Below are 24,374 nucleotides of genomic sequence, written 5' to 3'. Positions count from 1 at the left end.
GTTAGGGGAGAGGGAAGGGAAGTGTAAGCGCCGAGGCATCGACGTTGTTCGCTGGAGGTGGAAGGCGACTCGGGCAGGGCCCACTCATCAGTGAGGGAAGGGGTTAAGAAAGAGAAAGGGAAAGGTATGCTAGGCTGACGTTGTTGTGTTGGGCCAAGCTGCTCGCCCTGGTGTTGGCGTTGCTGCGTTAGCTCGGAAAAAAAATGCATGTGAGCGAGAATGTTCTCGTCTTTTCAGTTTTGTCATGTCGGTCTTTACGTGACTTGTACTTTGACCTTTATGATATGAATGAGACACGTTTTACCATGCAAAAAAACGACTTCAGAGTCGGCTGGGCCAACATTACTTTCTTCAAATTTATCTCAAGAATGTGGTAGAACTAATTAGTGTACTCTTAACTTGGTCCCAACTTTTCTCCTTCAAACTTGGCAGGGAGTAAATGTACCAGTAAACTTTGCTGCCAATTTATAGGGAAAGCTGACTAGAGACCATCAATTTGACTGGATCAATGTAGCCGTAAACTGGTCTAACTTTGTACAAGATCTGGTTCGAACATTTTTTTTCAAAAATGATCCCGATCTATTATCAAAGTTCAGCAGAAGCAGATAACGTTAGTACAAAGTTGAGTCATCTATTTTGAAACGGAGGGAATACAATTTATACGAAAGTTGGCCTAACTCTCTGCGTTCATCTTCCCTACACGAAAGGAGGTCTCGTGGAAGCAGATCGCCGTTTGACAAGAGGATTTATGTGTTTTGAGGCTGCCGACAAGATTTCTCTGTCACAATTTCTAGTTGTATGAATAATTTTACGATGTACCGTAGTTTGTACTGTGGCATCTGTTGCAGTAATGCAAAAATAACTAATGACAATCCGAATAATTTGCGACAGGGGGATGTAGCTCAGATGGTAGAGCGCTCGCTTAGCATGCGAGAGGTACGGGGATCGATACCCCGCATCTCCACTTTTACTTCATTTTACATGTCAATTTGGCCGTTTCTTTGTAATACACTCCATTTTTTTACAGCAAAATCTTTATTTAATTATTACAAAAACAAGGCAGTATATGTATTTACATGACAGGATTATGCAACAGAACAGCAAATTTCACAAAGGAACCACTCTTATTGTTCTTATGAATATTCACATGATCACAAACCTGCATATCCATGAAATAGCTAACCCAAAATGCATCATCATATCCATGAAATAGTCAGGAATTTCATCTGAAATGATAAAAGCCCCCCAAAAAGAAACAGATGACATTATTAGAGGGGGAGTCAGGAATTTTACATGTCAATTTGGCCGTTTCTTTGTAATACACTCCATTTTTTTACAGCAAAATCTTTATTTAATTATTACAAAAACAAGGCAGTATATGTATTTACATGACAGGATTATGCAACAGAACAGCAAATTTCACAAAGGAACCACTCTTATTGTTCTTATGAATATTCACATGATCACAAACCTGCATATCCATGAAATAGCTAACCCAAAATGCATCATCATATCCATGAAATAGTCAGGAATTTCATCTGAAATGATAAAAGCCCCCCAAAAAGAAACAGATGACATTATTAGAGGGGGAGCACCAGAATGGGGCAGGGGATGAATTCAGCCAGCAAATTCCCATCGACGTGCTTCGAGTGGATCGCTTCCATACTAAGGACGACCAGGTCTAACTCCAAATCATCTGCGACTTCTGCGATGATAGCTGTCGGCTTCTTTCCTTCTCCAAGGCGCTCCATCAACCCAAACTCTGTAAATCCACCTGCACAGAAACACGAATATATCGGCATGGCATCACTCGGAAACAAGCGGCGATACGAAAATGCTGATAATCCTCGGTGATGTTATTTCTCCATATTGGGTCCGTAACATGTGGCTAGACTCTTTTCCTTTTTCCCAAAAGGGTATGCAAATGTTTTTAATATTACAGTAAGAACCATACAACTACACAGAGCGCTCGTTCACCCACAAGTAGATTTGATGGATATCATAATGTTTTTCTAGATCTTCAGGGGGATAACTACAATCCCTTGGTTCCATTATCAAATGAACCCAGGTGTTACAACATCAAAGTTCTCTTACAAACGAAAAATAAGAAGCAAAAGCTTTTAACACTAACCACAACCCATACAAGTTCAGGAAGGCAATCAGAACGCAAAAGAAAATACAAGCTAATGGATTTTTTCATGTACTTAATGAAATTGAGGGGCAGCTCTTTAACTCAAAATAAATAAATGAAATGGTCCTGACCTTCAGAAAGGTGCCATCTAATGCTTGACATTTGAGTATCATGCTCTGGAAATGACTCCTTTGGCTTATCATCAATAACTGAAATGAAGAGTAGAATTTTAATATAGCGGAACTTAAGCTATGTAAACGAATATGTGCAATAGCTTAAGCACAGAAAAGGTAATATTTTAAAGGAATTGAGATCATACCAACTACTGTAATGCTTGCTCCATACTTCTTTGCTAGAGAAGTGGTTGTGGCTGCAGCCTGGTACATCATCAGCCATTACAGGTAAGCCACTATTTCTAGTGTAGACAAACAACAACAACAACAACAAAGCCTTTAGTCCCAAACAAGTTGGGGTAGACTAGAGGTGAAACCCGTAAGATCTCGCGACCAACTCATGGCTCTGGCACATGGATAGCAAGCTTCCACGCACCCCTGTCCATAGCTAATTCTTTGGTGATACTCCAATCCTTCAGGTCTCTCTTAACAGACTCCTCCCATGTCAAATTCGGTCTATCCCGACCTCTCTTGACATTCTCTGCACGCTTTAGCCATCCGCTATGCACTGGAGCTTCTGGAGGCCTGCGCTGAATATGCCCAAACCATCTCATACGATGTTGGACAAGCTTCTCTTCAATTGGTGCTACCCCAACTCTATCTCGTATATGATCATTCCGGACTCTATCCTTCCTCGTGTGGCCACACATCCATCTCAACATACGCATCTCCACCACACCTAACTGTTGAACATGTCGACTTTTAGTCGGCCAACACTCAGCGCCATACAACATTGCGGGTCGAACATCCGTCCTGTAGAACTTGCCTTTTAGCTTTTGTGGCACTCTCTTGTCACAGAGAATGCTAGAAGCTTGGCGCCACTTCATCCATCCGGCTTTAATTCAATGGTTCACATCTTCATCAATACCCCCATCCTCCTGCAACATTGACCCCAAATATCAAAAGGTGTCCTTAAGGTACCACCTGCCCATCAAGGCTAACCTCCTCCTCCTCACACCTAGTAGTACTAAAACTGCACATCATGTACTCGATTTTAGTCCTACTAAGCCTAAACCCTTTCGATTCCAAGGTTTGTCTCCATAACTCTAACTTCCTATTTACCCCCGTCCGACTATCGTCAACTAGCATGACATCATCCGCAAAGAACATACACCATGGGATATCTCCTTGTATATCCCTTGTGACCTCATCCATCACCAAGGCAAAAAGATAAGGGCTCAAAGCTGACCCCTGATGCAGTCCTATCTTAATCGGGAAGTCATAAGTGTCGACATCACTTGTTCGAACACTTGTCACAACATTATCGTACATGTCCTTGATGAGGGGACAAACTCAAGTTAAAAAGAACAAATGCTGCACTCCATGAAGGAAAAAGGATCAGCTAAGGGTCCTTCCTTTGAAGATTATGAAACTATGGTGTAACTAATGGACATAATAAAACTGCCCTGGAAATTGGCCACAAATGTTTTGAGTCCTCTAAATTATCAATGCAGAACATATCATCCTTTAGCAATGAAACGCAAACTAACGAATATCTGAAAAAGGACACAGACCTGTCTTGTGCCTTCTGAAAGGTAAGGGTTGCGATCAGTGATCGGAAGTAGAACATGCTTAACTTGGGAGAGAGCATCAATCGCTACAGCACTTGCAGATTCATTCACTTCAGCCCTGACTGGTTACCAACAAAGTCAACAAAAAACATGAAACGGCAGGCAAACATAAATAAAAAAATAAGGATGTTCCTTAAATTTTCATTACAGGTGCTGTTAGTTTTCAATTTGATTACAATCACCACAATTTTCCCTGGTAAGAAGAAAGCCAAACATGGTTGTGGTCAGCAAACGAAGACTACTACATTGTCAGGATTCGGGAACCAGCAGAAGGATAAGTATGACTAGTCAGACACAAACATTCCAACATCGAAGCAAAATCATTACTGACAACCCGACTTCAAATCAGAGCGAAGGAACTAATCTTTTTAGGGGCGAAAGAACTAATCTTGAGCACACCTAGTGACAGCACGAAGCCACGGGATAGCAATTAGCGTATAAATCTCAGGCCGGTTACAGTGAGAGCAGTTTGAGCACGAGCTGGTTGAAGCGTAGACAGATACCTCCGTGCCGGGCTCCCCGGCGCCGCAGCGAGACGCCGCCCTTCCTGTTGACCGGCGGGAAGGCGAGCTCCGGGGCGTGGCTCGCGCGGACGCCGGAGGCCGGCGCGGGCAGGAGCGAGCTGGCGAAGGCCATGGGGGGTAGGTTGGATCGGAGCGGCAGCGGCAGGGTGGCTTCTGGAGGGGCGTGGAAAGGGGGAGAGACGACGGAGACGGCGACGAAGTGACGAGCGACTCCGCAGGTGGTGTTCTAAGTGGGCCCCGGCCCGCTCGGCGACGACGCTGGATGGATAAGTTTCTCTTTATTTCTTTTTTTTTTCTTGCTAGCAACCTTTTCGTGTGTGTTGTTCTTCTTTTTTTTGCGGGTAGTGTGTGTTGTTCTTCGCCAATCTTTTTGTGTCTCTTTAAAAAAAATATTTGTGTGTGTGTTCCTTTTGGTCTCTGTTACATTTCTTTTCTATAAAGCTTGTATATTTTCATCGATCAAGGAGTGACAAAAATATCGCCCACAACATCACATTTGGTCTTTATCACCTAAGGTGCTTCAGAAAATGCCACAGTAAGGTAGACCCTGTTGACCCAACATCTCGCAATAGACACCTCAAAAAAATTATTCAGGGTCTTTTTGGCAAAAAGATGCCTAGTCAGCAGGACACCTCGGCTCCTCGAATCTGTATGTCACATGTTTGCTCATAATATGAAGTGCTGTGACCGGTTCATCACGTTTTAGAAGAAGAGTGACCAAAATGCTCATCTCCTAGAATTTTGTGACTTGTGGTGCATTTATCTCAACTACAATTATCTATTCGAATGTTTTGACTTGTGATGGCACATATTGTGTAGTAAATTACATCGGCATGAAACATAAGTGACTTTGCATACACGCATATTAATTTACCCAATTGAATTAGAATTGCAGAGAAATGAGGAATCGTTGTCCACTGGTTAGAGATGATCGACGGCAAGCATACCTCATGCCGGGAGGCGCAGGTCATAATGTGGGGAAGTACCCCAAGTCTCCATTGGAGCAATCAGAGAGCAATTAGAGAGGAGGGCGAGGGGCGGCCAGATGAAGAGAAGAGTAGAACGCGATGGTGCTTCTTGCAGGGGCGGCAAGATGGTCGTGGCGCCACAGATGGGATTGAGGTAGAAGAAAACGTTATTGGCGTCATGCTGCCCGGCAGGTCGAGAGGTCGACGCGGTCGCCCCCCTGTGCGGTTGACTGAGCTGGACGATACGTCTCCGTCGTATTTATAATTTTTGATTGTTTTATGCCAATATTCTACAACTTTCATATAATTCTGACAACATTTTATATTATTTTTTGGGACTACCATATTGATCCAGTGCCCAGTGTCAGTTCTTGTTTGTTGCATGTTTTTTGTTTCGCAAAATATCCATATCAAACGAAGTCCAAACGCGATAAAAATTTATGGAGATTTATTTTGGAATATATGTGATTTTTGCAAAGAAGAATCAACGCAAGACGGTGCTTGTGGGCCCACGAGGCACCAGGGCGCGCCTAGGGGGTAGGGTGCGCCGTGGTGCCTAGTGAGCCCCTCGTAAGTCGGTTGACTCCCTTCTTTCACTGCGAGAAAGATAATATCCGGAAAAAATCGTGTTAAAATTTCATCCCAATCGGTGTTACGGATCTCCGGGAATTTAAGAAACGGTGAAAGGCCAGAAAACAGAAAAGCGAAACAGAAGACAAAACAAAGAGATAGATCCAATCTTGGAGGGCTCCTACCCTTCGGGAGCCATGTCGGTGCTACGTCTTGAGCTTACGTTGGTTTTCCTTAAAGAGGAAGGGGTGATGCAGCATAGTAGCATAAGTATTTCCCCCAGTTTTTGAGAACCAAGGTATCAATCCAGTAGGAGGCTCCTCAAAAGTCCCACGCACCTACACAAACAAACAAGAACCTCGCAACCAACACAATAAAGGGGTTGTCGATCCCTTCACGGCCACTAGCGAAAGTGAGATCTGATAGAGATAATATGATAAGATAAATATTTTTGGTATTTTTATGATATAGATTGGAAATTAAAAGATGCAAATAAAAGTAGATGTAAAACTTATATGATAAAGGGTACACCCGAGGGCCATTGGTTTCACTAGTGGATTCTCTCAAGATAGCATAAGTATTACGGTGGGTGAACAAATTACTGTCGAGCAATTGATAGAAACGCGCAAAGTTATGAGATTATCTAGGCATGATCATGTATATAGGCATCACATCTGTGACAAGTAGATCGACTCCTGCCTACATCTACTACTATTACTCCACACATCGACCGACTCCTGCCTGTATCTAGAGTATTAAGTTCATAAGAACAGAGTAACGCATTAAGAAAGATGACATGATGTAGAGGGATAAACTCATGCAATATGATATAAACCCCATCTTTTTATCCTCGATGGCAACAATACAATACGTGCATTGCTGTCCCTGCTGTCACTGGAAAAGGACACTGCAAGATTGAACCCAAAGCTAAGCACTTCTCCCATTGCAAGAAAGATCAATCTAGTAGGCCAAACCAAACTGATAATTCGAAGAGACTTGCAAAGATAACTTAATCACACATAAAAGAATTCAGAGGAGATTCAAATATTTCTCATAGATAAACTTGATCATAAACCAACAATTCATTGGATCTCGACAAACACACCGCAAAAAGAGTTACATCGAATAGATCTCCAAGAAGATCGAGGAGAACTTTGTATTGAGATTCAAAGAGAGAGAGAAGAAGCCATCTAGCTAATAACTATGGACCCGAAGGTCTATGGTAAACTACTCACAACTCATCGGAAGGGCCTTGGAGATGATGTAGAGGCCATCCGTGATCGATTCCCCCTCCGGCAGAGCGCCAGCGAAGGCTCCAAGATGGGATCTCGCGGATATAGAAGGTTGCGGCGGTGGAATTAGGTTTTCATGGTCGCTTCTGATGGTTTCAGGATACGGGAGTATATATAGGAGGAAGAAGTAGATCGGTGGACGCTCGGGGGGCCCACGAGGGTGGCAGACGCGCCCACCCCTAGGGGGCGTGCCGGGCACCCTCGTGGCCGCCTCGTTTGTTGCTTGACGTCCACTCCAAGTCTCTAGGTTTGCATTTGTTCCAAAAAGATCGCTCCCGAAGGTTTCATCGCGTTTGGACTCCGTGATATTCCTTTTCTTTGAAACACTGAAATAGGCAGAGAAAAACAACAATTTGGGTTGGGCCTCCGGTTAGTAGGTTAGTCCCAAAAATGATATAAAAGTGTAAAGTAAATCCCATAAACATCCAAAACTGGTAATATAATAGCATGGAACAATAAAAAATTATAGATATGTTGGAGACGTATCAAGCATCCCCAAGCTTAATTCCTGGTCGTCCTCGAGTAGGTAAATGATAAAAATAGAATTTTTGATGTGGAATGCTACCTAGCATAATTTTGAATATAATTTTCTTTATTGTGGCATGAATGTTCAGATCCAAATGATTCAAAATAAAAGTTCATATTGACATAAGAAATAGTAATACTTCAAGCATACTAATAAAGCAATCATGTCTTCTCAAAATAACATGGCTAAAGAAAGTTATCCCTACAAAAGCATATAGTCTGGTTGTTGCTCTATCTTCATCACACAAAGTATTTAATCATGCACAACCCCGATGACAAGCCAAGCAATTGTTTCATACTTTAGTAATCTCAAACTTTTTCAATTTTCACGCAATACATGAGCGTGAGCCATGGACATAGCACTTTATGTAGAATAGAATGGTGGTTGTGGAGAAGACAAAAAAGGAGAAGATAGTCTCACATCAACTAGGCGTATCAACGGACTATGGAGATGCCCATTAATAGATATCAATGTGAGTGAGTAGGGATTGCCATGCAACGGATGCACTAGAGCTATAAATATATGAAAGCTCAACAAAAGAAACTAAGTGGGTGTGCATCCAACTCGCTTGCTCACGAAGACCTAGGGCATTTTGAGGAAGCCCATCATTGGAATATACAAGCCAAGTTCTATAATGAAAAATTCCCACTAGTATATGAAAATGACAACATAGGAGGCTCTCTATCATGAAGATCATGGTGCTACTTTGAAGCACAAGTGTGGTAAAAAGGATAGTAGCATGCCCATTAATATATATAAAGTCCAAAGTCTCATCCCAACTTATGGGGGAATCATAGTTTCCATCATCCTTTCCTCACTGGGACAATGTTCTAATAATGAAGATCATCACACTTTTATTTACTTACAACTCAAGATTACAACTCGATACTTAGAACAAGATATGACTCTATATGGATGCCTCCGGCGGTGTATCGAGATATGCAATGAATCAAGAGTGACATGTATGAAAAATTATGAAGGTGTCTTTGCCACAAATACGATGTCAACTACATGATCATGCAAAGAGCAATATGATAATGATGACGCGTGTCATAATAAACGGAACAGTGAAAAGTTGCATGACTATATATCTCGGAATGGCTATGGAAATGCCATAATAGGTAGGTATGGTGGCTATTTTGAGGAAGGTATATGATGGGTATATGGTACCGGCGAAGGTTGCGCGGCACAAGAGAGGCTAGCAATGGTGGAAGGGTGAGAGTGCGTATAATCCATGGACTCAACATTAGTCATGAAGAACTCATATACTTATTGCAAAAATCTACAAGTCATTGAAAACAAAGTACTACGCGCATGCTCCTAGGGGGATAGATTGGTAGGAAAAGACCATCGCTCGTCCGCGACCTCCACTCATAAGGAATACAATCAATAAATAAAATTGTGCTCCAACTTCATCACAAAGCAGTTCACCATACGTGCATGCTACGGGAATCACAAACTTCAACACAAGTATTCTTTAAATTCATGATCACCCAACTAGCATAACTCTAATATCACCACCTCTATATCTCAAAACAATTATCAAGTATCAAATTGATCATAGCATCCAATTCACTTTCTATGATAGTTTTTATTATACCCAACTTGGATGCCCATCATTCTAGGACCAATTTTATAACCATAGCAAATACCATGCTGTTCTAAGAGACTCTCAAAATAATATAAGTGAAGAATGAGAGATCAATAACTTCTACAAAAATTAAGCCACCGCCGTGCTCTAAAAGATATAAGTGAAGCACTAGAGCAAAAATTATCTAGCTCAAAAGATATAAGTGAAGCACATAGAGTATTCTAATAAATTCTAATCAAGTGGGCTTCTCGCAAAAGGTGTGTACAACAAGGATTATTGTAGTAAACTACAAAGCAAAGACTAATATCATACAAGACGCTCCAAGCAAAACACATATCATGTGGTGAATAAAAATATAGCTCCAAGTAAAGTTACTGATAAACAAAGACGAAAGAGGGGATGCCTTCCGGGGCATCCCCAAGCTTAGGCTTTTGGTTATCCTTGAATATCTTGGGGTGCCATGGGCATCCCCAAGCTTAGGCTCTTTCCACTCCTTATTTCATAATCCATCAAATCTTTACCCAAAACTTGAAAACTTCACAACACAAAACTCAACAAGAAATCTCATAAGCTCCGTTAGTGCAAGAAAGAAAAACCACCACATAAGGTACTGTAATTAACTCATTCTTTATTTATATTGGTGTTAAACCTACTGTATTCCAACTTCTCTATGGTTCATACCCCTTGATACTAGCCATAGATGCATCAAAATAAGCAAACAACACACGAAAAACAGAATCTGTCAAAAACAGAACAGTCTGTAGCAATCTGTAACTCTCGAATACTTATGGAACTCTAAAAATCCTACAAACATAGGAAGTCCTTGGCAATTTGTCTATTTATCTACGTCAAAAATAATCAACGCAAAAGCACGTTTTTGTGAATTACTAAAATTATTTTCGTGCGTGCAAAGTTTCTGTTTTTTCAGCATAATCAAATTAACTATCAACGTAGGTTATCCTATAGGTTCTACTTGGCACAAATACTAATTAAAACATGAAAACACATCTAAACAGAAGCTAGATGAAAAATTTATTACTAAACAGAAGCAAAAAGCAAGAAACAAAAATAAAATTGGGTTGCCTCCCAACTAGCGCTATCGTTTAACGCCCCAAGCTAGGCATAAAAGCGAGAATAGATCTAAGTAGTGCCATCTTTGACACTCAATTCATAAGTAGCTCGCATGATAGATTCATAAGGTAATTTCACTTCTTTCTTGGAAAGTGCTCCATGCCTTTCCTTAATGGAAATTGGAATCTAATATTCACTTCCTTCATATCAATAATTGCACCAATCGTTCTAAGGAAAGGTCTACCAAGAATAATAGGACATGAAAGATTGCAATCTATATCAAGAACGATAAAATCTACGGGGCACATAATTCCTATTTGAAACAATAAGAACATCATTGATCCTTCCCATAGGTTTCTTAATGGTGGAATCCGCAAGGTGCAAATTTAAAGAGCAATCATCAAGATCATGGAAACCTAGAATATCACATAAAGTTTTCGGAATCGTGGAAACACTAACACCTAAATCACACAAAGCATAGCACTCATGATCTTTAATTTTAATCTTTATAGTAGGTTCCCACTCATCATAAAGTTTTATAGGTATAGAAACTTCCAAATTAAGTTTTTCTTCATAAGATTGCATCAAGGCATCAACAATATGTTTGGTAAAAGCTTTATTTTGACTATAAGCATGAGGAGAATTCAACACGGATTGCAACAAGGAAATACAATCTAGTAAAGAACAATTATCATAATTAAATTCCTTGAAATCCATAATAGTGGGTTCAATGCTATTTAAAGTCTTGACCTCTCCAATCCCACTTTTACCAAATTTAGCATCAAGATCTAAAAACCCCGAATCATTGGGACGCCTTTTAACTAAAGTTGACTCATCTCCAGTCCCATCATTATTAAGATTCATATTGCAAAACAAAGATTTAATAAGGGACACATCAATAACTTTTAGATCTTCATAATTATTTTCATGGAACCTAGAAGAACATACTTTTACAAAGCAATCTTTCTTAGCACGCAATCTAGCGGTTCTTTCCTTGCACTCATCAATGGAAATTCTCATGGCTTTGAGAGACTCATTGATATCATGCTTAGGAGGAGTAGATCTAAGTTTCAAAGAATCAACATCAAGCGAAAGTCTATCAACGTTCCTAGCCAAATCATCAACTTTAAGCAATTTTTATTCAAGCAAAGCACTAATTCTTTTGAGAGATCATAAATTCGTTAACACTATTCTCAAAATCAGAGGGCATCTTATTAAAATTTCCATAAGAGTTGTTGTAGGAATTACCATAATTATTAGAGGAATTACTAGGGAACGGTCTAGGATTAAAATTTCCTCTATAAGCATTGTTACCAAAATTATTCCTACCAACAAAATTCACATCCATAGATTCATTATTATTCTCAATCAAAGTAGACAAAGGCATATCGTTGGGATCAATAGGAGCACTCTTAGTAGCAAACAATTTCATAAGTTCATCCATCTTTCCACTCAAAACATTAATTTTTTCTATAGCATGCACTTTTTTACTAGTAGATATTTCGGTGTGCCATTGAGAATAATTAGCCATAATGTTATCAAGGAGTTTAGTAGCTTCTCCTAAGGTGATTTCCATAAAAGTGCCTCCCGCGGCCGAATCTAAAAGATTTCTAGAAGCAAAATTCAATCCGGCAAAAAAAATTGTATGATCATCCATAAATTCAAACCATGAGTAGGGCAATTGCGAATCATCAATTTCATTCTTTCCCAAGATTGGGCAACATGCTCATGATCAAGTTGTTTAAAATTCATAATATCGTTTCTAAGAGAGATGATCTTAGCGGGAGGAAAATACTTAGAGATAAAAGCAACTTTGCACTTATTCCATGAATCAATACTATTCTTAGGCAAAGACAAAAACCAAATGTTAGCACGATTCTCTAAGTGAAAACGAAAATAACTTCAGTTTAACAATATCATTATTCGTATATTTTTTCTTTTGCATCTCACACAAATCAACAAAGTTGTTTAGATGGATAGCGACATCTTCACTAGGAAGGCCGGAGAATTGATCTTTCATAACAAGATTCAGCAAAGCAGCATTGATTTCACAAGACTCAACATCATTAAGAGGAGCAATCGAAGTACTAAGGAAATCATTATTATTGGTATTGGAAAAGTCACACAATTTGGTATTATCTTGCGCCATCATGACAAGCAATCCAACACACAAGCAAACAAAAAGGCAAGCAAAAGAGAGAGAGGAGATTGGGAAAGAGAGGGCGAATAAAATGGCAAGGGTGAAGTGGGGGAGAGGAAAACGAGAGGCAAATGGCAAATAATATAATGCGAGGGAGATGAGTTTATGATGGGTACTTGGTATGTCTTGACTTGAGCGAAGACCTCCCCAGCAACGGCGCCAGAAATCCTTCTTGCTACGTCTTGAGCTTGTGTTGGTTTTCCTTGAAGAGGAAAGGGTGATGCAGCATAGTAGCATAAGTATTTCCCTCAGTTTTTGAGAACCAAGGTATCAATCCAGTAGGAGGCTCCTCAAAAGTCCCACACACCTACACAAACAAACAAGAACCTCACAACCAACGCAATAAAGGGGTTGTCGATCCCTTCACGGCCACTTGCGAAAGTGAGATCTGATAGAGATAATATGATAAGATAAATATTTTTGGTATTTTTATGATATAGATTGGAAATTAAAAGATGCAAATAAAAGTAGATGGAAAACTTATATGATAAAGGATAGACTCGGGGCCATAGGTTTCACTAGTGGCTTCTCTCAAGATAGCATAAGTATTACGGTGGTTGAACAAATTACTGTCGAGCAATTGATAGAAAAACGCATAGTTATGAGACTATCTAGGCATGATCATGTATATAGGCATCACGTCCGTGACAAGTAGATCGACTCCTGCCTGCATCTACTACTATTACTCCACACATCGACCGACTCCTGCCTGTATCTAGAGTATTAAGTTCATAAGAACAGAGTAACGCATTAAGAAAGATGACATGATGTAGAGGGATAAACTCATGCAATATGATATAAACCCCATCTTTTTATCCTCGATGGCAACAATACAATACGTGCATTGCTGTCCCTGCTGTCACTGGGAAAGGACACCGCAAGATTGAACCCAAAGCTAAGCACTTCTCCCATTGCAAGAAAGATCAATCTAGTAGGCCAAACCAAACTGATAATTCGAAGAGACTTGCAAAGATAACTTAATCACACATAAAAGAATTCAGAGGAGATTCAAATATTTCTCATAGATAAACTTGATCATAAACCCACAATTTATCGGATCTCGACAAACACACCGCAAAAAGAGTTACATCGAATAGATCTCCAAGAAGATCGAGGAGAACTTTGTATTGAGATTCAAAGAGGGAGAAGAAGCCATCTAGCTAATAACTATGGACCCGAAGGTCTGTGGTAAACTACTCACAACTCATCGGAAGGGCCTTGGAGATGATGTAGAGGCCCTCCATGGTCGATTCCCCCTCCGATAGAGCGCCGACGAAGGCTCCAAGATGGGATCTCGCGGATATAGAAGGTTGCGGCGGTGGAATTAGGTTTTCGTGGTCGCTTCTGATGGTTTCAGGGTACGGGAGTATATATAGGAGGGGGAAGTAGGTCGGTGGACGCTCGAGGGGCCCACGAGGGTGGGAGGCGCGCCCACCCCCAGGGGGCGTGCCGGGCACCCTCGTGGCCACCTCGTTATTTGCTTGACGTCCACTCCAAGTCTCCAGGTTTGCATTTGTTCCAAAAAGATCGCTCCCGAAGGTTTCATCGCGTTTGGACTCCGTTTGATATTCCTTTTCTTCGAAACACTAAAATAGGCAAAAAAACAGCAATTCGGGTTGGGCCTCCAGTTAGTAGGTTAGTCCCAAAAATGATATTAAAGTGTAAAGTAAAGCCCATAAACATCCAAAACGGGTAATATAATAGCATGGAACAATCAAAAATTATAGATACGTTGGAGACTTATCAGTTGGCCATGGACAAGAGGGGGGACTCTCCTCCCATCTAGCGGGGAAGCCAAGCAAGAAGAAGAAGGAGGGGGGCTCTGTCCCCCCTCACCCGGTGGCGTCGGAACGCCGTCGGGGCAACCATCGTGACGGTGATCGACACGAGCAACATCGCCACCGTCATCACCAACTCTCTCCTCCTCTATGCAGTGGTGTAACACCTCTTCTCCCAGTTGTAATCTCTACTTAAAGATGGTGCTTAATGCTACATATTATTATCGAATGATGTGTTTCCATCCTATGATGTTTGAGTATATCCTTTTTGTCCTATGGGTTGATTGATGATCGTGATTAGTTTGAGTTGTATGTTTTATTTTAGTGTTATCCTATTTCCCTCCGTGTCGCTCAAGCATGTGGGATTGCCGTTGTAGAGTGTTGCAATACGTTCATGATTCGCTTATAGTAGGTGGATAGAGTGACAGAAGCTTACACCCGAGTAAGGGGGTTGTTGCGTATGGGAGTAAAGAGGACTGGATACTTAATGATATAGTTGGATTTTACCTTAATGATCTTTGGTAGTTGCAGATGCTTGCTAGAGTTCTAATCATAAGTGCATATGATCCAAGTACGGGAAGTATGCTAGCTGATGCCTCTCCCTCATATAAAATTACAATAATGATTACCGGTTTGGACAAATCTTTCTCTTGTGTTACAAAAAGCTCTCTACTAAAACTAACTTAATTGTTTGTTTATCTAATTAAACAGTCCCTAACTTTTATTTACGTGCTCTTTATTATCTTGCAAAAATATCTCTTTACACCTACAAAGTACTTCTAGTTTTATGCTTGTTCTAGGTAAAGCGAACATTAAGTGTGTGTAGAGTTGTATTGGTGGTCGATAGAACTTAAAGGGAATATTGATTCTACCTTTAGCACCTCGTTGGGTTCGACACTCTTAATTATCGAAAAAGCTACAATTGATCCCCTATACTTGTGGGTTATCGAAACCTTTTTCTGGCGCCGTTGCCGGGAGCAATAGTGTGGGGTTGATATTCTCATGTGTGCTTTTTTTCTTTATCACTAAGTAATTTTTATTTTCTGTTCTAAGTTGTTCTCTATCTTTAGTTCTGGATATGGAACACAAAGTACCAAAAAAGTTGTACTTGCTACTCATGGAGATGGGAAACCTCCTAAAACCCTCGATGCTCGTTATGTGGGAAATGTTAAACACTACTTTGATAATACTGAGAAAAAAACATTCAACTTGATAATGGGAGACACATTGGATCAACGTGAATACTTTAGAGATTATAGCTTGACTCAAAAAGGAAAACTCTTATGGGATCAAAATGATTGTTTGCAATGGTATGCTTGGAACTTATGCTTGAGATATGATTATCCTTGTTGCTCTAGGATGAAGGCTCCACACCTTCCCTTTTCATGTGAATTTAATGATAATGAAACCTTAGCTTCTTATGATAATGATATATATATGATTACTATCATGTGGAAAGAATAGAAGAATTTTTTTGCTATTATGGGTCCTTATGAAATTGAATCTTTGTTTGAAAAGTGTGAAAATTGTGATGATGCTATTTACATATCCGAAAATTATGCTATACTTAAATATTGCTATGAGAATTATATATAAAATACGGATATAAATGAGTTTATTTAGAATGTCTCCGTTGTCCAAGAAGAGACTAATATTTTACAGGAATCTATGGAAGAAGAAATTGATGAAACTATGAGCTTATTGGATGAAAAATATGAGGAGGAGAGCGAAGACCAAAAGGAGGAAGAGCGGAGTAGCTACACGCGCCCACCTTCTAATGAGAGTAACTCTTCAACTCATATATTGTTTCATTTTCTCTTCGTTCTTACCGAAGGATGAATGCTATGATGATTTCTATGACCCCGTTGATTCATTTGAAATAACCCTTTTTGATGAAATTGATGCTTGCTATGCTTGTGGCCATGATGTCAATATGAATGATAATTATGGAGATGAACTTGCTATAGTTCCTTATGTTAAGAATGAAATTTTTTCTATTGCACCCACACATGATAGTCCTATTATCCTTTTGAATTCTCCCAATTGCACTATATTGGAGAACTTTGCGCTTAATAAGGATTATATTGATGGGTTGCGTTTTACTACTGCACATGATGATTTTGATGGATATAATATGCATGTTGCTCCTACTTGCAATTATTATGAGAGAGGAACTACATCCCCACCTCTCTATGTTTCCATTACGAAAAAATTGCAAGAAACCGTTTATATTATGCATGGGCCTTTACTTCATGTGCATGAGTTGTTCTTTTATGACATGCCAATGCATAGGAAGAGATTTAGACTTCGTCATTGCATGATATATGTTTCTTTGTGATCACTACAAAATTACAAATCATTGTTAATTAATATTGGCTTTGATATACCTTGGTATCCGGGTGGATCAATTACTTGAGCACTATATGCCTAGCAGAGTGGTTTTGAAGAAAGCCCTGCCAGGGAAACAACCCAAAAGTTTTAGAGAGTCATTTATTTATGTTTTGTGCTTTTAAAAAGTTTAAAAATAAAAAAATATAGAGGGGAACCTAAAAACTTTTTCAAAAAAAGAAACGATTCGATGCATGGTGAGGATCGACCTTGAACACTTGTGTTCATGCTCATGGAAACAATGTACAATTTTTCATGAAAGTTTCTCACAAAAATAATTATCCCCTTGTACAAATTCATTGTATTATAAAAATAAAGTGCCAAGATTTACCTTTAGGATGTTTAAATTGTTTGTTTGGTGTGTCTAGTGAAAAAACAGAAATTTTGGTTGTAGTGCGCGGATTTACATTTTTTATTGGAATGTCAAAAGTTTCTGAAATTTTTACATGGTACTGCTATGCAATTTTTTTATTTTTTTCCTAATGTTTCAGAATTTTTTGAGTTACATAAGTATATGCACCGTCTGCATCTTTACAGACTGTCCTATTTTCACAGATTGCTGTTATAGTTTTGTTATTTGTTTATATTTGAAATCTTGTTGAGCCCCATTGATTTGGGAAGTTGGGAGCCATAGAATTGTGATAACATATAGTGGATAATGTTTGATTATAATTATACAATAATGTTAGAGCAGGACATGATGTGATTTGATGTTATATGTATGTACTAACCCTTCTAATAAAAAGTTCGGTTACGTTTTGTGTGGATGAAGTGTTCGAAGATCGAGGAGGTATCAATATGAGAAGAATAAGGAGAGGAAACAGTTCAATCTTGGGGATGCCCAAGGCACCCCAAGTAAATATTTAAGGAGACTCAAACATCTAAGTTTGGGGATGCCCCAGAAGGTATCCCATCTTTCTTCAACAATTATCAGTATGTTTTGGTTTTTGTTTTGTTCACATGATATGTGTAAATTCTTGGAGCATCGTGTGCCTTTTATTTTTCCTTTAATAATGCACCATGCTGGTATGAGATAGTCCTTGGTTGATTTATAGAATGCTTCATGCACTTCACTTGTATCATTTGAAGTTTGGATGCCAGTTTCTCTACATATAGAAAACCGTTATTTGTAGAATGCTATTTAGCTTCACTAACATTTATTAGAGTATGGTCTTTTATAGAAAGAATTAAACTCTCATGCTTCACTTATATATATTTAGAGAGTCAACAGGAATTGGTCATTCACATGGTTAGTCATAAAATCCTAATAAAACTTGTAGATCACTGAATATGATATTTTTGATTCCTTGCAATAGTTTGCGATATAGAGATGGTAATATGTGGGAAGTACTAGTGAATGATTGTTCTTTAGTAAGAATATTGGTGTTAAGGTTTGCGATTCCCGAAGCATGCACGTATAGTCTCTGTTATGCTAAGAAATTGGAGTATGATTTATTATTGATTATCTTTCTTACGAGTGGCGGTCAGGGACGAGCGATGATCTTTTCCTACCAATCTATCCCCCCTAGGGGCATGAATAGTAGTACTTTGCTTCGAGGGCTAATAAATTTCCCAATAAGTACGTGAGTTCTTTATGAGTAATGTGAGCCCATGGATTATACGCACTCTCACATTTCCGCAATTTGCTAGCCTCTTCGGTAGCGTGCATTGCCCTTTCTCATCTCAAGAGTTGGTGAAAACTTCACCGGTGCATCCAAACCCCGTGATATGATACGCTCTATCACACATAAGCCTCCTTATATCTTCCTCAAAACAGCCACCATACCTACCTATCATGGCATTTTCATAACCATTCCGAGATATATTGCCATGCAACTTCCATCAGCATCACATACATGACTTGAGCATTCATTGTCATATTGTTTTGCATGATCATATAGCCGACATAGTATTTGTGGCTCATCCACCGTTCATCATTTTTATACATGTTACGCTAGCATCATTGCACATCCGGGTACATTGCCAGAGGCATTCATATAGAGTCATATTTGTTCTAGTATTGTATTGTAATGTTGACTTGTAAGTAAATAGAAGTGTGATGATCATCATTATTTGAGCGTTGTCCTAGTGAGGAAACTAAAAAAGAAGAAAAAGGACAAAAAGAGCCCAACAAAAAAAGGCCAAAATGAGCCCATAAAAAACAAAAAAAATGATGAGAGAAAGATAGAGAAGGGGCAATGTTACTACCCGTTTACCACACTTGTGCTTCAGAGTAGCACCATGTTTTTCATACAGAGAGTCTCCTATGTTGTCACTTTCATATACTAGTGAGATTTTTTCATTATAGAACTTGATTTTATATTTCGATGATGGACTTCCTCAAATGCTCGAGGTTTTCATGAGCAAGCAAATTGGATGCACACCCACTTAGTTTTCATAATGAACTTTTATACACTTATAGCTTTAGGTGCATCTTATGCATGGGAATCCCTACTCCTCGCATTGATATCAATTGATGGGCATCTCCATAGCCTGTTGATTAGCCGCGTCGATGTGTGACTTTCTTCGTTTTTTGTCTTCTCCATATTATCTCTACCACCGTACTCTATTCCACCCATGGTTATATATCCATGGCTTCCGCTCATGTATTACATGGGGGTTGAAAAAGCTGAATCCCGTTAAAAAGTATGAGCAAATTGCTCGGCTTGTCATCCGGTTTGTGCATGATAAATACTTTATGTTGGGAAGATGGAGCATGACAAGACTATATGATTTCGTAGGGATAACATTTTTTTAGCATTGATATTTTGAAGACATGATTGTTTGTTGGGATGCCTGAGTATTAATGTCTTTATATCAAATTATTGACTATTGCGTTGAATCACTTGTGTCTTAATATTCATGCCATGATTAGATTACATGATCAAGATTATGCTAGGTAGCATTCCACAACAAAAATTATCTTTTTTTATCATTTACCCACTCGAGGACGAGCAAAAATTAAGCTTGGGGATGCTGATACGTCTCCGTCGTATCTATAATTTTTAATTGTTTTGTGTCAATATTCTACAACTTTCATATAATTTTGGTAACATTTTATATTATATTTGAGACTAACATATTGAGCCAGTACTCAGTGCAAGTTCCTGTTTGTTGCATGTTTTTTGTTTCATGGAATATCCATATCAAACGAAGTCCAGACACGATAAAAATTTATGAAGATTTATTTTGAAATATATGTGATGTTTGGCAATAAGAATCAACGCAAGATGGTGCTCATGGGCCCCACGAGTCAAGATGGAAATGGGTCGGGTCGGCCCGCCGGGTCACTGGCCCGGCCCACAAAGTCGAGGCCAATGGGTCAAGTGGGTTGGCCTCAACTGATATACAGGTCAGTGGAGCCGGCACCGTGCGACCCATTGGATCAGACGGGTCGACCCATTTGATACGGGCAGTAGATACTAGAGTATAAGTTACTTGTATCTATCAACAGAGCTACCGTGGCCCGTCCTGCCTAAATCATTTTTTTACATATGCAAAGTCCAATACGTGAGTAGCCAGCTGAATGCATTGAGAGATTATTCCTCTGGTTAGCTTGCCTGAATGCATTAGAGATTTATCGTTCGCTGCATCCCACTTCACGGGAAGACAAGACAGGACGTACGCACCTCACATCCAACACAATATATCTATTCAAAATAACTTAGTATTGACTAATGCTTGGTAGTGTTGAAGCAGGATGGTTAAGAAATTTAGACTGACCCGCCATGCTATTTCTTTGCAAACAGAGATGTAAGTGTGAATTCGCTGGATTTTGGGCCGGCCTCATGTGCCCAGCGGGTCAATGAGGCCACCAATTTCTGATGAAATGGGCCGACCCATGGACTCACATATTGGCCTTGGGGCCACAGGGTCGGGTCCAAGGCCAGGTCTGGGTCGGCCCGTTCCCATCCTGACCCATGAGGCATCAGGGCGCGCCGTGGTGCCTCGTGAGCCCCTCGTAAGTCGGTGTACCCGCTTCTTTCGCCACAAAAATGATAATATCCGAAAAAAATCGTGTTAAAATTTCAGCCTAATCGGAGTTACGGATCTCCGGGGATTTAAGAAACAACGAAAGGCCAGAAAAGAGGAACGCGAAACAGAAAATAAAAGGAGAGATAGATCCAATCTCGGAGGGTGCTCCTGCCCTCTGGGAGCCATGGCGGCCATAGACTAGAGGGGTAACTCTCCTCCCATCTAGGAGGGAAGCCAAGCAAGAAGAAGAAGGAGGGGAGTCTCTCCCCCTCTCACCCGATGGCGCCGGAACGCCGTCAGGGCAACCAACGTGACGGCGATCTACACCAACAACTTCGCCGCCGTCATCACCAACTCTACCCCCCCCCCCTCTATGCAGCGGTGTAACACCTCTTCTCCCCGCTGTAATCTCTACTTAAACATGGTGTTTAATGCTACATATTCTTATCCAATGCTATGTTGCCATCCTATGATGTTTGAGTAGATTCGTTTTGTTCTATGGGTTGATTGATGATCATGATTGTTTGAGTTGTATGTTTTATTTTGGTGTTGTCCTATGGTTCCCTCGGTGTCGCGCAAGCATGTGGGATTACTGTTGTAGGGTGTTGCAATACGTTCATAATTCGCTTATAGTGGGTGGCTAGAGTGACAGAAGCTTACACCCGAGTAAGGGGGTTGCTGCATATGGGAGTAAAGAGGTTGATACTTAATGCAATGGTTGAGTTTTACCTTAACGATCTTTGATAGTTGCGGATGCTTGCTAGAGTTTCAATCATAAGTGCAGGGGGCGGAGACAGGGAGGGGCGAGCAGGGGTCAGACCCCTGCCAATCGCTCGCCCCCCTCAACGATTTGTAGCAGGTAGTGCGTATTATATGCCTAACAGCCACAGCTAATTACATCATTAGCCCATTTCTTTTTGAGCGTAACATAAGCCCATATATAAACAATTAACTAGACCAGCACCAAAGCAGAGAAGCCCACCCAATAATCCATGTACGACAGTGGCTGGCTATTATTTTACCACGGCCCAGTGCCTAATCCATCAGTACGTACAAGCGTGATCTGCACTTCTGCTACTGCTAGGGCCTTCTTCACAGAATTTCCTATTGGACGCTCGCTGCATCAAACAGTCGACGCATCGCACAGAGCCAGCGATCGAGCGCTACCCTTGGGCCGGCCCATTTAACGTATTCTAGTGTTTCCGGTTTTGGGAACCTTCTAGAGTTCCTCAGCCGGTTTTTTCTGGTTTTGAAGGTTCCCTAAACCGGGTTTTCTTTTTTACTTTTTTTTCTTTTTTCTTTTTTTTTCTTTTCAGTTCCTTTTTCTAATTTCCTCTTTCTTTTCTTTTTTCAGTTTTTGTTTTCTTTTTTTAACGTTATTTCATCTTTTTAAACTAAGTACATATTCAGATTTGTTCTTAATTTTCAAAAAATGTTCATGCTATTAAAAAATGTTCTTTTTGAATTTTCGACTTTTTCTTCTTCTTTTCGTTTTTAGTTATTTCTGTTTCTTATTTCTTTTCTTTTTTGTTTTTTCTATTTGTTTCCTTTCTTTGGTTTGTTATTTCATTTTCTTTTCTCCTCTTTTTTATAAAAATATTCAAATTTTGTTTGTGTTTCCATAAAAGGTTCAGTTTTAAAAAAAAATGTTCTCAAAATTCAAAATTTGTTCTCGTTACCCAAAAAAGTTCAAAACATTCGAAATTCATATAATGTACCAGATTAAAAAAAATTGTTCACGTTTTCAAAAAATGTTCGCGCTTCCAAATTTGTTCAGGATATTTCAAATTTGTTCTCCGTCTCAAAATTTGTGCTCAATATTCAAAAAATATTCGTGCTTTAAGAAATTGTTCGCGTTTCCAAATTTGTTCTCCGTTTCAAAATTTGTTCCCAAGATTCGAAAAAACTGTTCATGCTTTAAAAAATTGTCCGCTCTTCTAAATTTGTTCTCTGTTTCAAAATTTGTTCTCAAGATTCAAAAAATGTTTGTTCTTTAAAAAATGATCATGTTCAAATTTTGTTCTCATTTTCAAAATTTTGTTCTCTAAATTCAAAAAAATATTCGGGATTTTAAATCACAATTTCGAAAAATGTTCTTGTTTTCAACTTTGTTACTTTTTCACCACTGTTTGAGGTCCCAAAAAAATTTCGGGTTTTCAGAAAAGTTCCAGTTTTCAAATTTTGTACGCTATTTCAAAAAATTATTCTTTTGTAATAAATACTCGCAAATTCAAAAAAAATTGCCATGTTTTAAGTTTTGTTCACATTTCCAAAAAAGCGTACAATACAAATTTTGTTCGCATTTTAAAAAAAGTTCCTGTTTTATTTTTTGGTGCTTAATTAAAAAAAATGTTCCTGTGTTCCATTTTTAAGAAAACTAAAAAATGTTCGTGATACCAAAATTTTTTCGTGTTTTTCATAAAAAAAAATTCAGAAACATTTTTGAAAATTGTTCGTGTTTTGGAATCTGTTTGGGGTTTGCAAATTTTGTTTGTGTTTCATTTTTGAATCGGATTTAAAAAACATCTTCACTTTTCCAAAAAGATGGAATACGAAAAAAAGGCATTTTGAAACTGCTCGCAATTTTCAAGAAATATTTTCAAAATGTTTTCCAAATCTCAACGCTACTGTTTGTTCTTATATATGCCTGCACTTTTCATCTTTGGATGGTGGCGTGTAGTGTAGTGGCTAATGACTCGTGGTTGGAGTAGGAGGTAGTGGGATCGATTCCTGGTACTTGCTGTGGTTTTTCAGCTCTTTTTGTCGCGCGCAAAAGGAAACGAAAGATCGGGTTGGTTGGCCGGCCCAGTCAAGCGTCAACCCTGTGCGTCGAGCTGCTGTTTGAGGCAAAATGCGTCACATAGGAGGTCTCGTTCTTCACCGTCGCCGCTTGCCGTCAGCGTGTCCTGCTAGGGTCTAGAGTGTTTGCCATTGCCGCTGGCCGCTACTCGACACGACAACGACACCGGCCACCACTGATCTGCAGTACGCTGTCGACGCATGGGCATGGGCGGACGGCTCGACGCAGGCGGATCAAATATGGCTAGATCTCGGGTGAGCAGAATAGATGCAGGTATATTACACTGATAGTAGTTATTACTCTCTCTGTTTTAAAATAATTGTAGCTCTACGTTTGTCCTAAGTAAAACTAATTTAAGTTTAATCATGTTTATAGAAAAATATCGTAAGATCTACAAAATTAAATATACATAGTGTGCATATTTTTTAAAGATTCTAATAAAACTATGGTGTTTCAAATGTTGATATATTTTTCTACAAACTTGGTAAAACTTGAAGAAGTTTAACTTAGAATAAATTTAGAGCTTCAATTATTTTAAAATAGAGGGAGTGGGATTTTTTTTTTATAAATTACGACCTTAATCTGCTTAATTAATGTTTCATATAAATAGTAAATTAGTCTAGTAATTATGTATCTATTTGTACTAGTCAAAGATGAAGCGGAAGACATCAACAACAAATGGGGTAAATTCTTTTTCAAACCAATTGGTTCAACTTCAAGCTCCAACATTATTATTAATAATAATATATTTTTATAGTTCCAAACAATAATTTTACGTATTATCATTGATGCTATCATGAGACTTAATATATTGTG

At 39.3% G+C, this 24,374-nt stretch overlaps 1 protein-coding gene and 1 non-coding gene across 4 annotated transcripts; one reads left to right on the top strand and one right to left on the bottom strand.

The window, feature by feature from the left end:
* Positions 1-891: 891 nt before the first annotated feature.
* TRNAA-AGC (transfer RNA alanine (anticodon AGC)) lies at positions 892-964 on the top strand. Its single transcript has one exon. It is a non-coding gene; the product is annotated as a tRNA-Ala (tRNA).
* Positions 965-1,016: 52 nt separating this feature from the next.
* Positions 1,017-4,659, bottom strand: LOC123112897 (uncharacterized). 3 transcript variants are annotated; one of them, XR_006455782.1, is made up of 6 exons: positions 4,379-4,659; positions 3,819-3,937; positions 2,451-2,508; positions 2,263-2,340; positions 1,432-1,774; positions 1,017-1,119 (listed from the first exon to the last, which is right to left on the bottom strand). XR_006455782.1 is itself a non-coding variant. In XM_044533997.1 (6 exons), exons 1-5 carry the CDS (start codon positions 4,509-4,511, stop codon positions 1,581-1,583), a joined length of 582 nt encoding a protein of 193 aa, XP_044389932.1. In that variant the 5' UTR covers positions 4,512-4,659; the 3' UTR covers positions 1,106-1,264; positions 1,577-1,580. The 3 variants fall into 3 exon arrangements, 2 of the variants coding, with proteins under 2 accessions (XP_044389932.1, XP_044389931.1); XM_044533997.1 differs by having other exon boundaries at positions 1,106-1,264; positions 1,577-1,774; XM_044533996.1 differs by lacking the exon at positions 1,017-1,119 and having other exon boundaries at positions 1,418-1,774.
* Between the last annotated feature and the right edge of the window lie 19,715 nt (positions 4,660-24,374).

This window comes from Triticum aestivum, chromosome 5B, assembly GCF_018294505.1.
Source record: "Triticum aestivum cultivar Chinese Spring chromosome 5B, IWGSC CS RefSeq v2.1, whole genome shotgun sequence".
NCBI classification, from domain to species: Eukaryota; Viridiplantae; Streptophyta; class Magnoliopsida; order Poales; family Poaceae; genus Triticum; species Triticum aestivum.
This window is presented reverse-complemented; position numbering and strand designations above follow the sequence as displayed.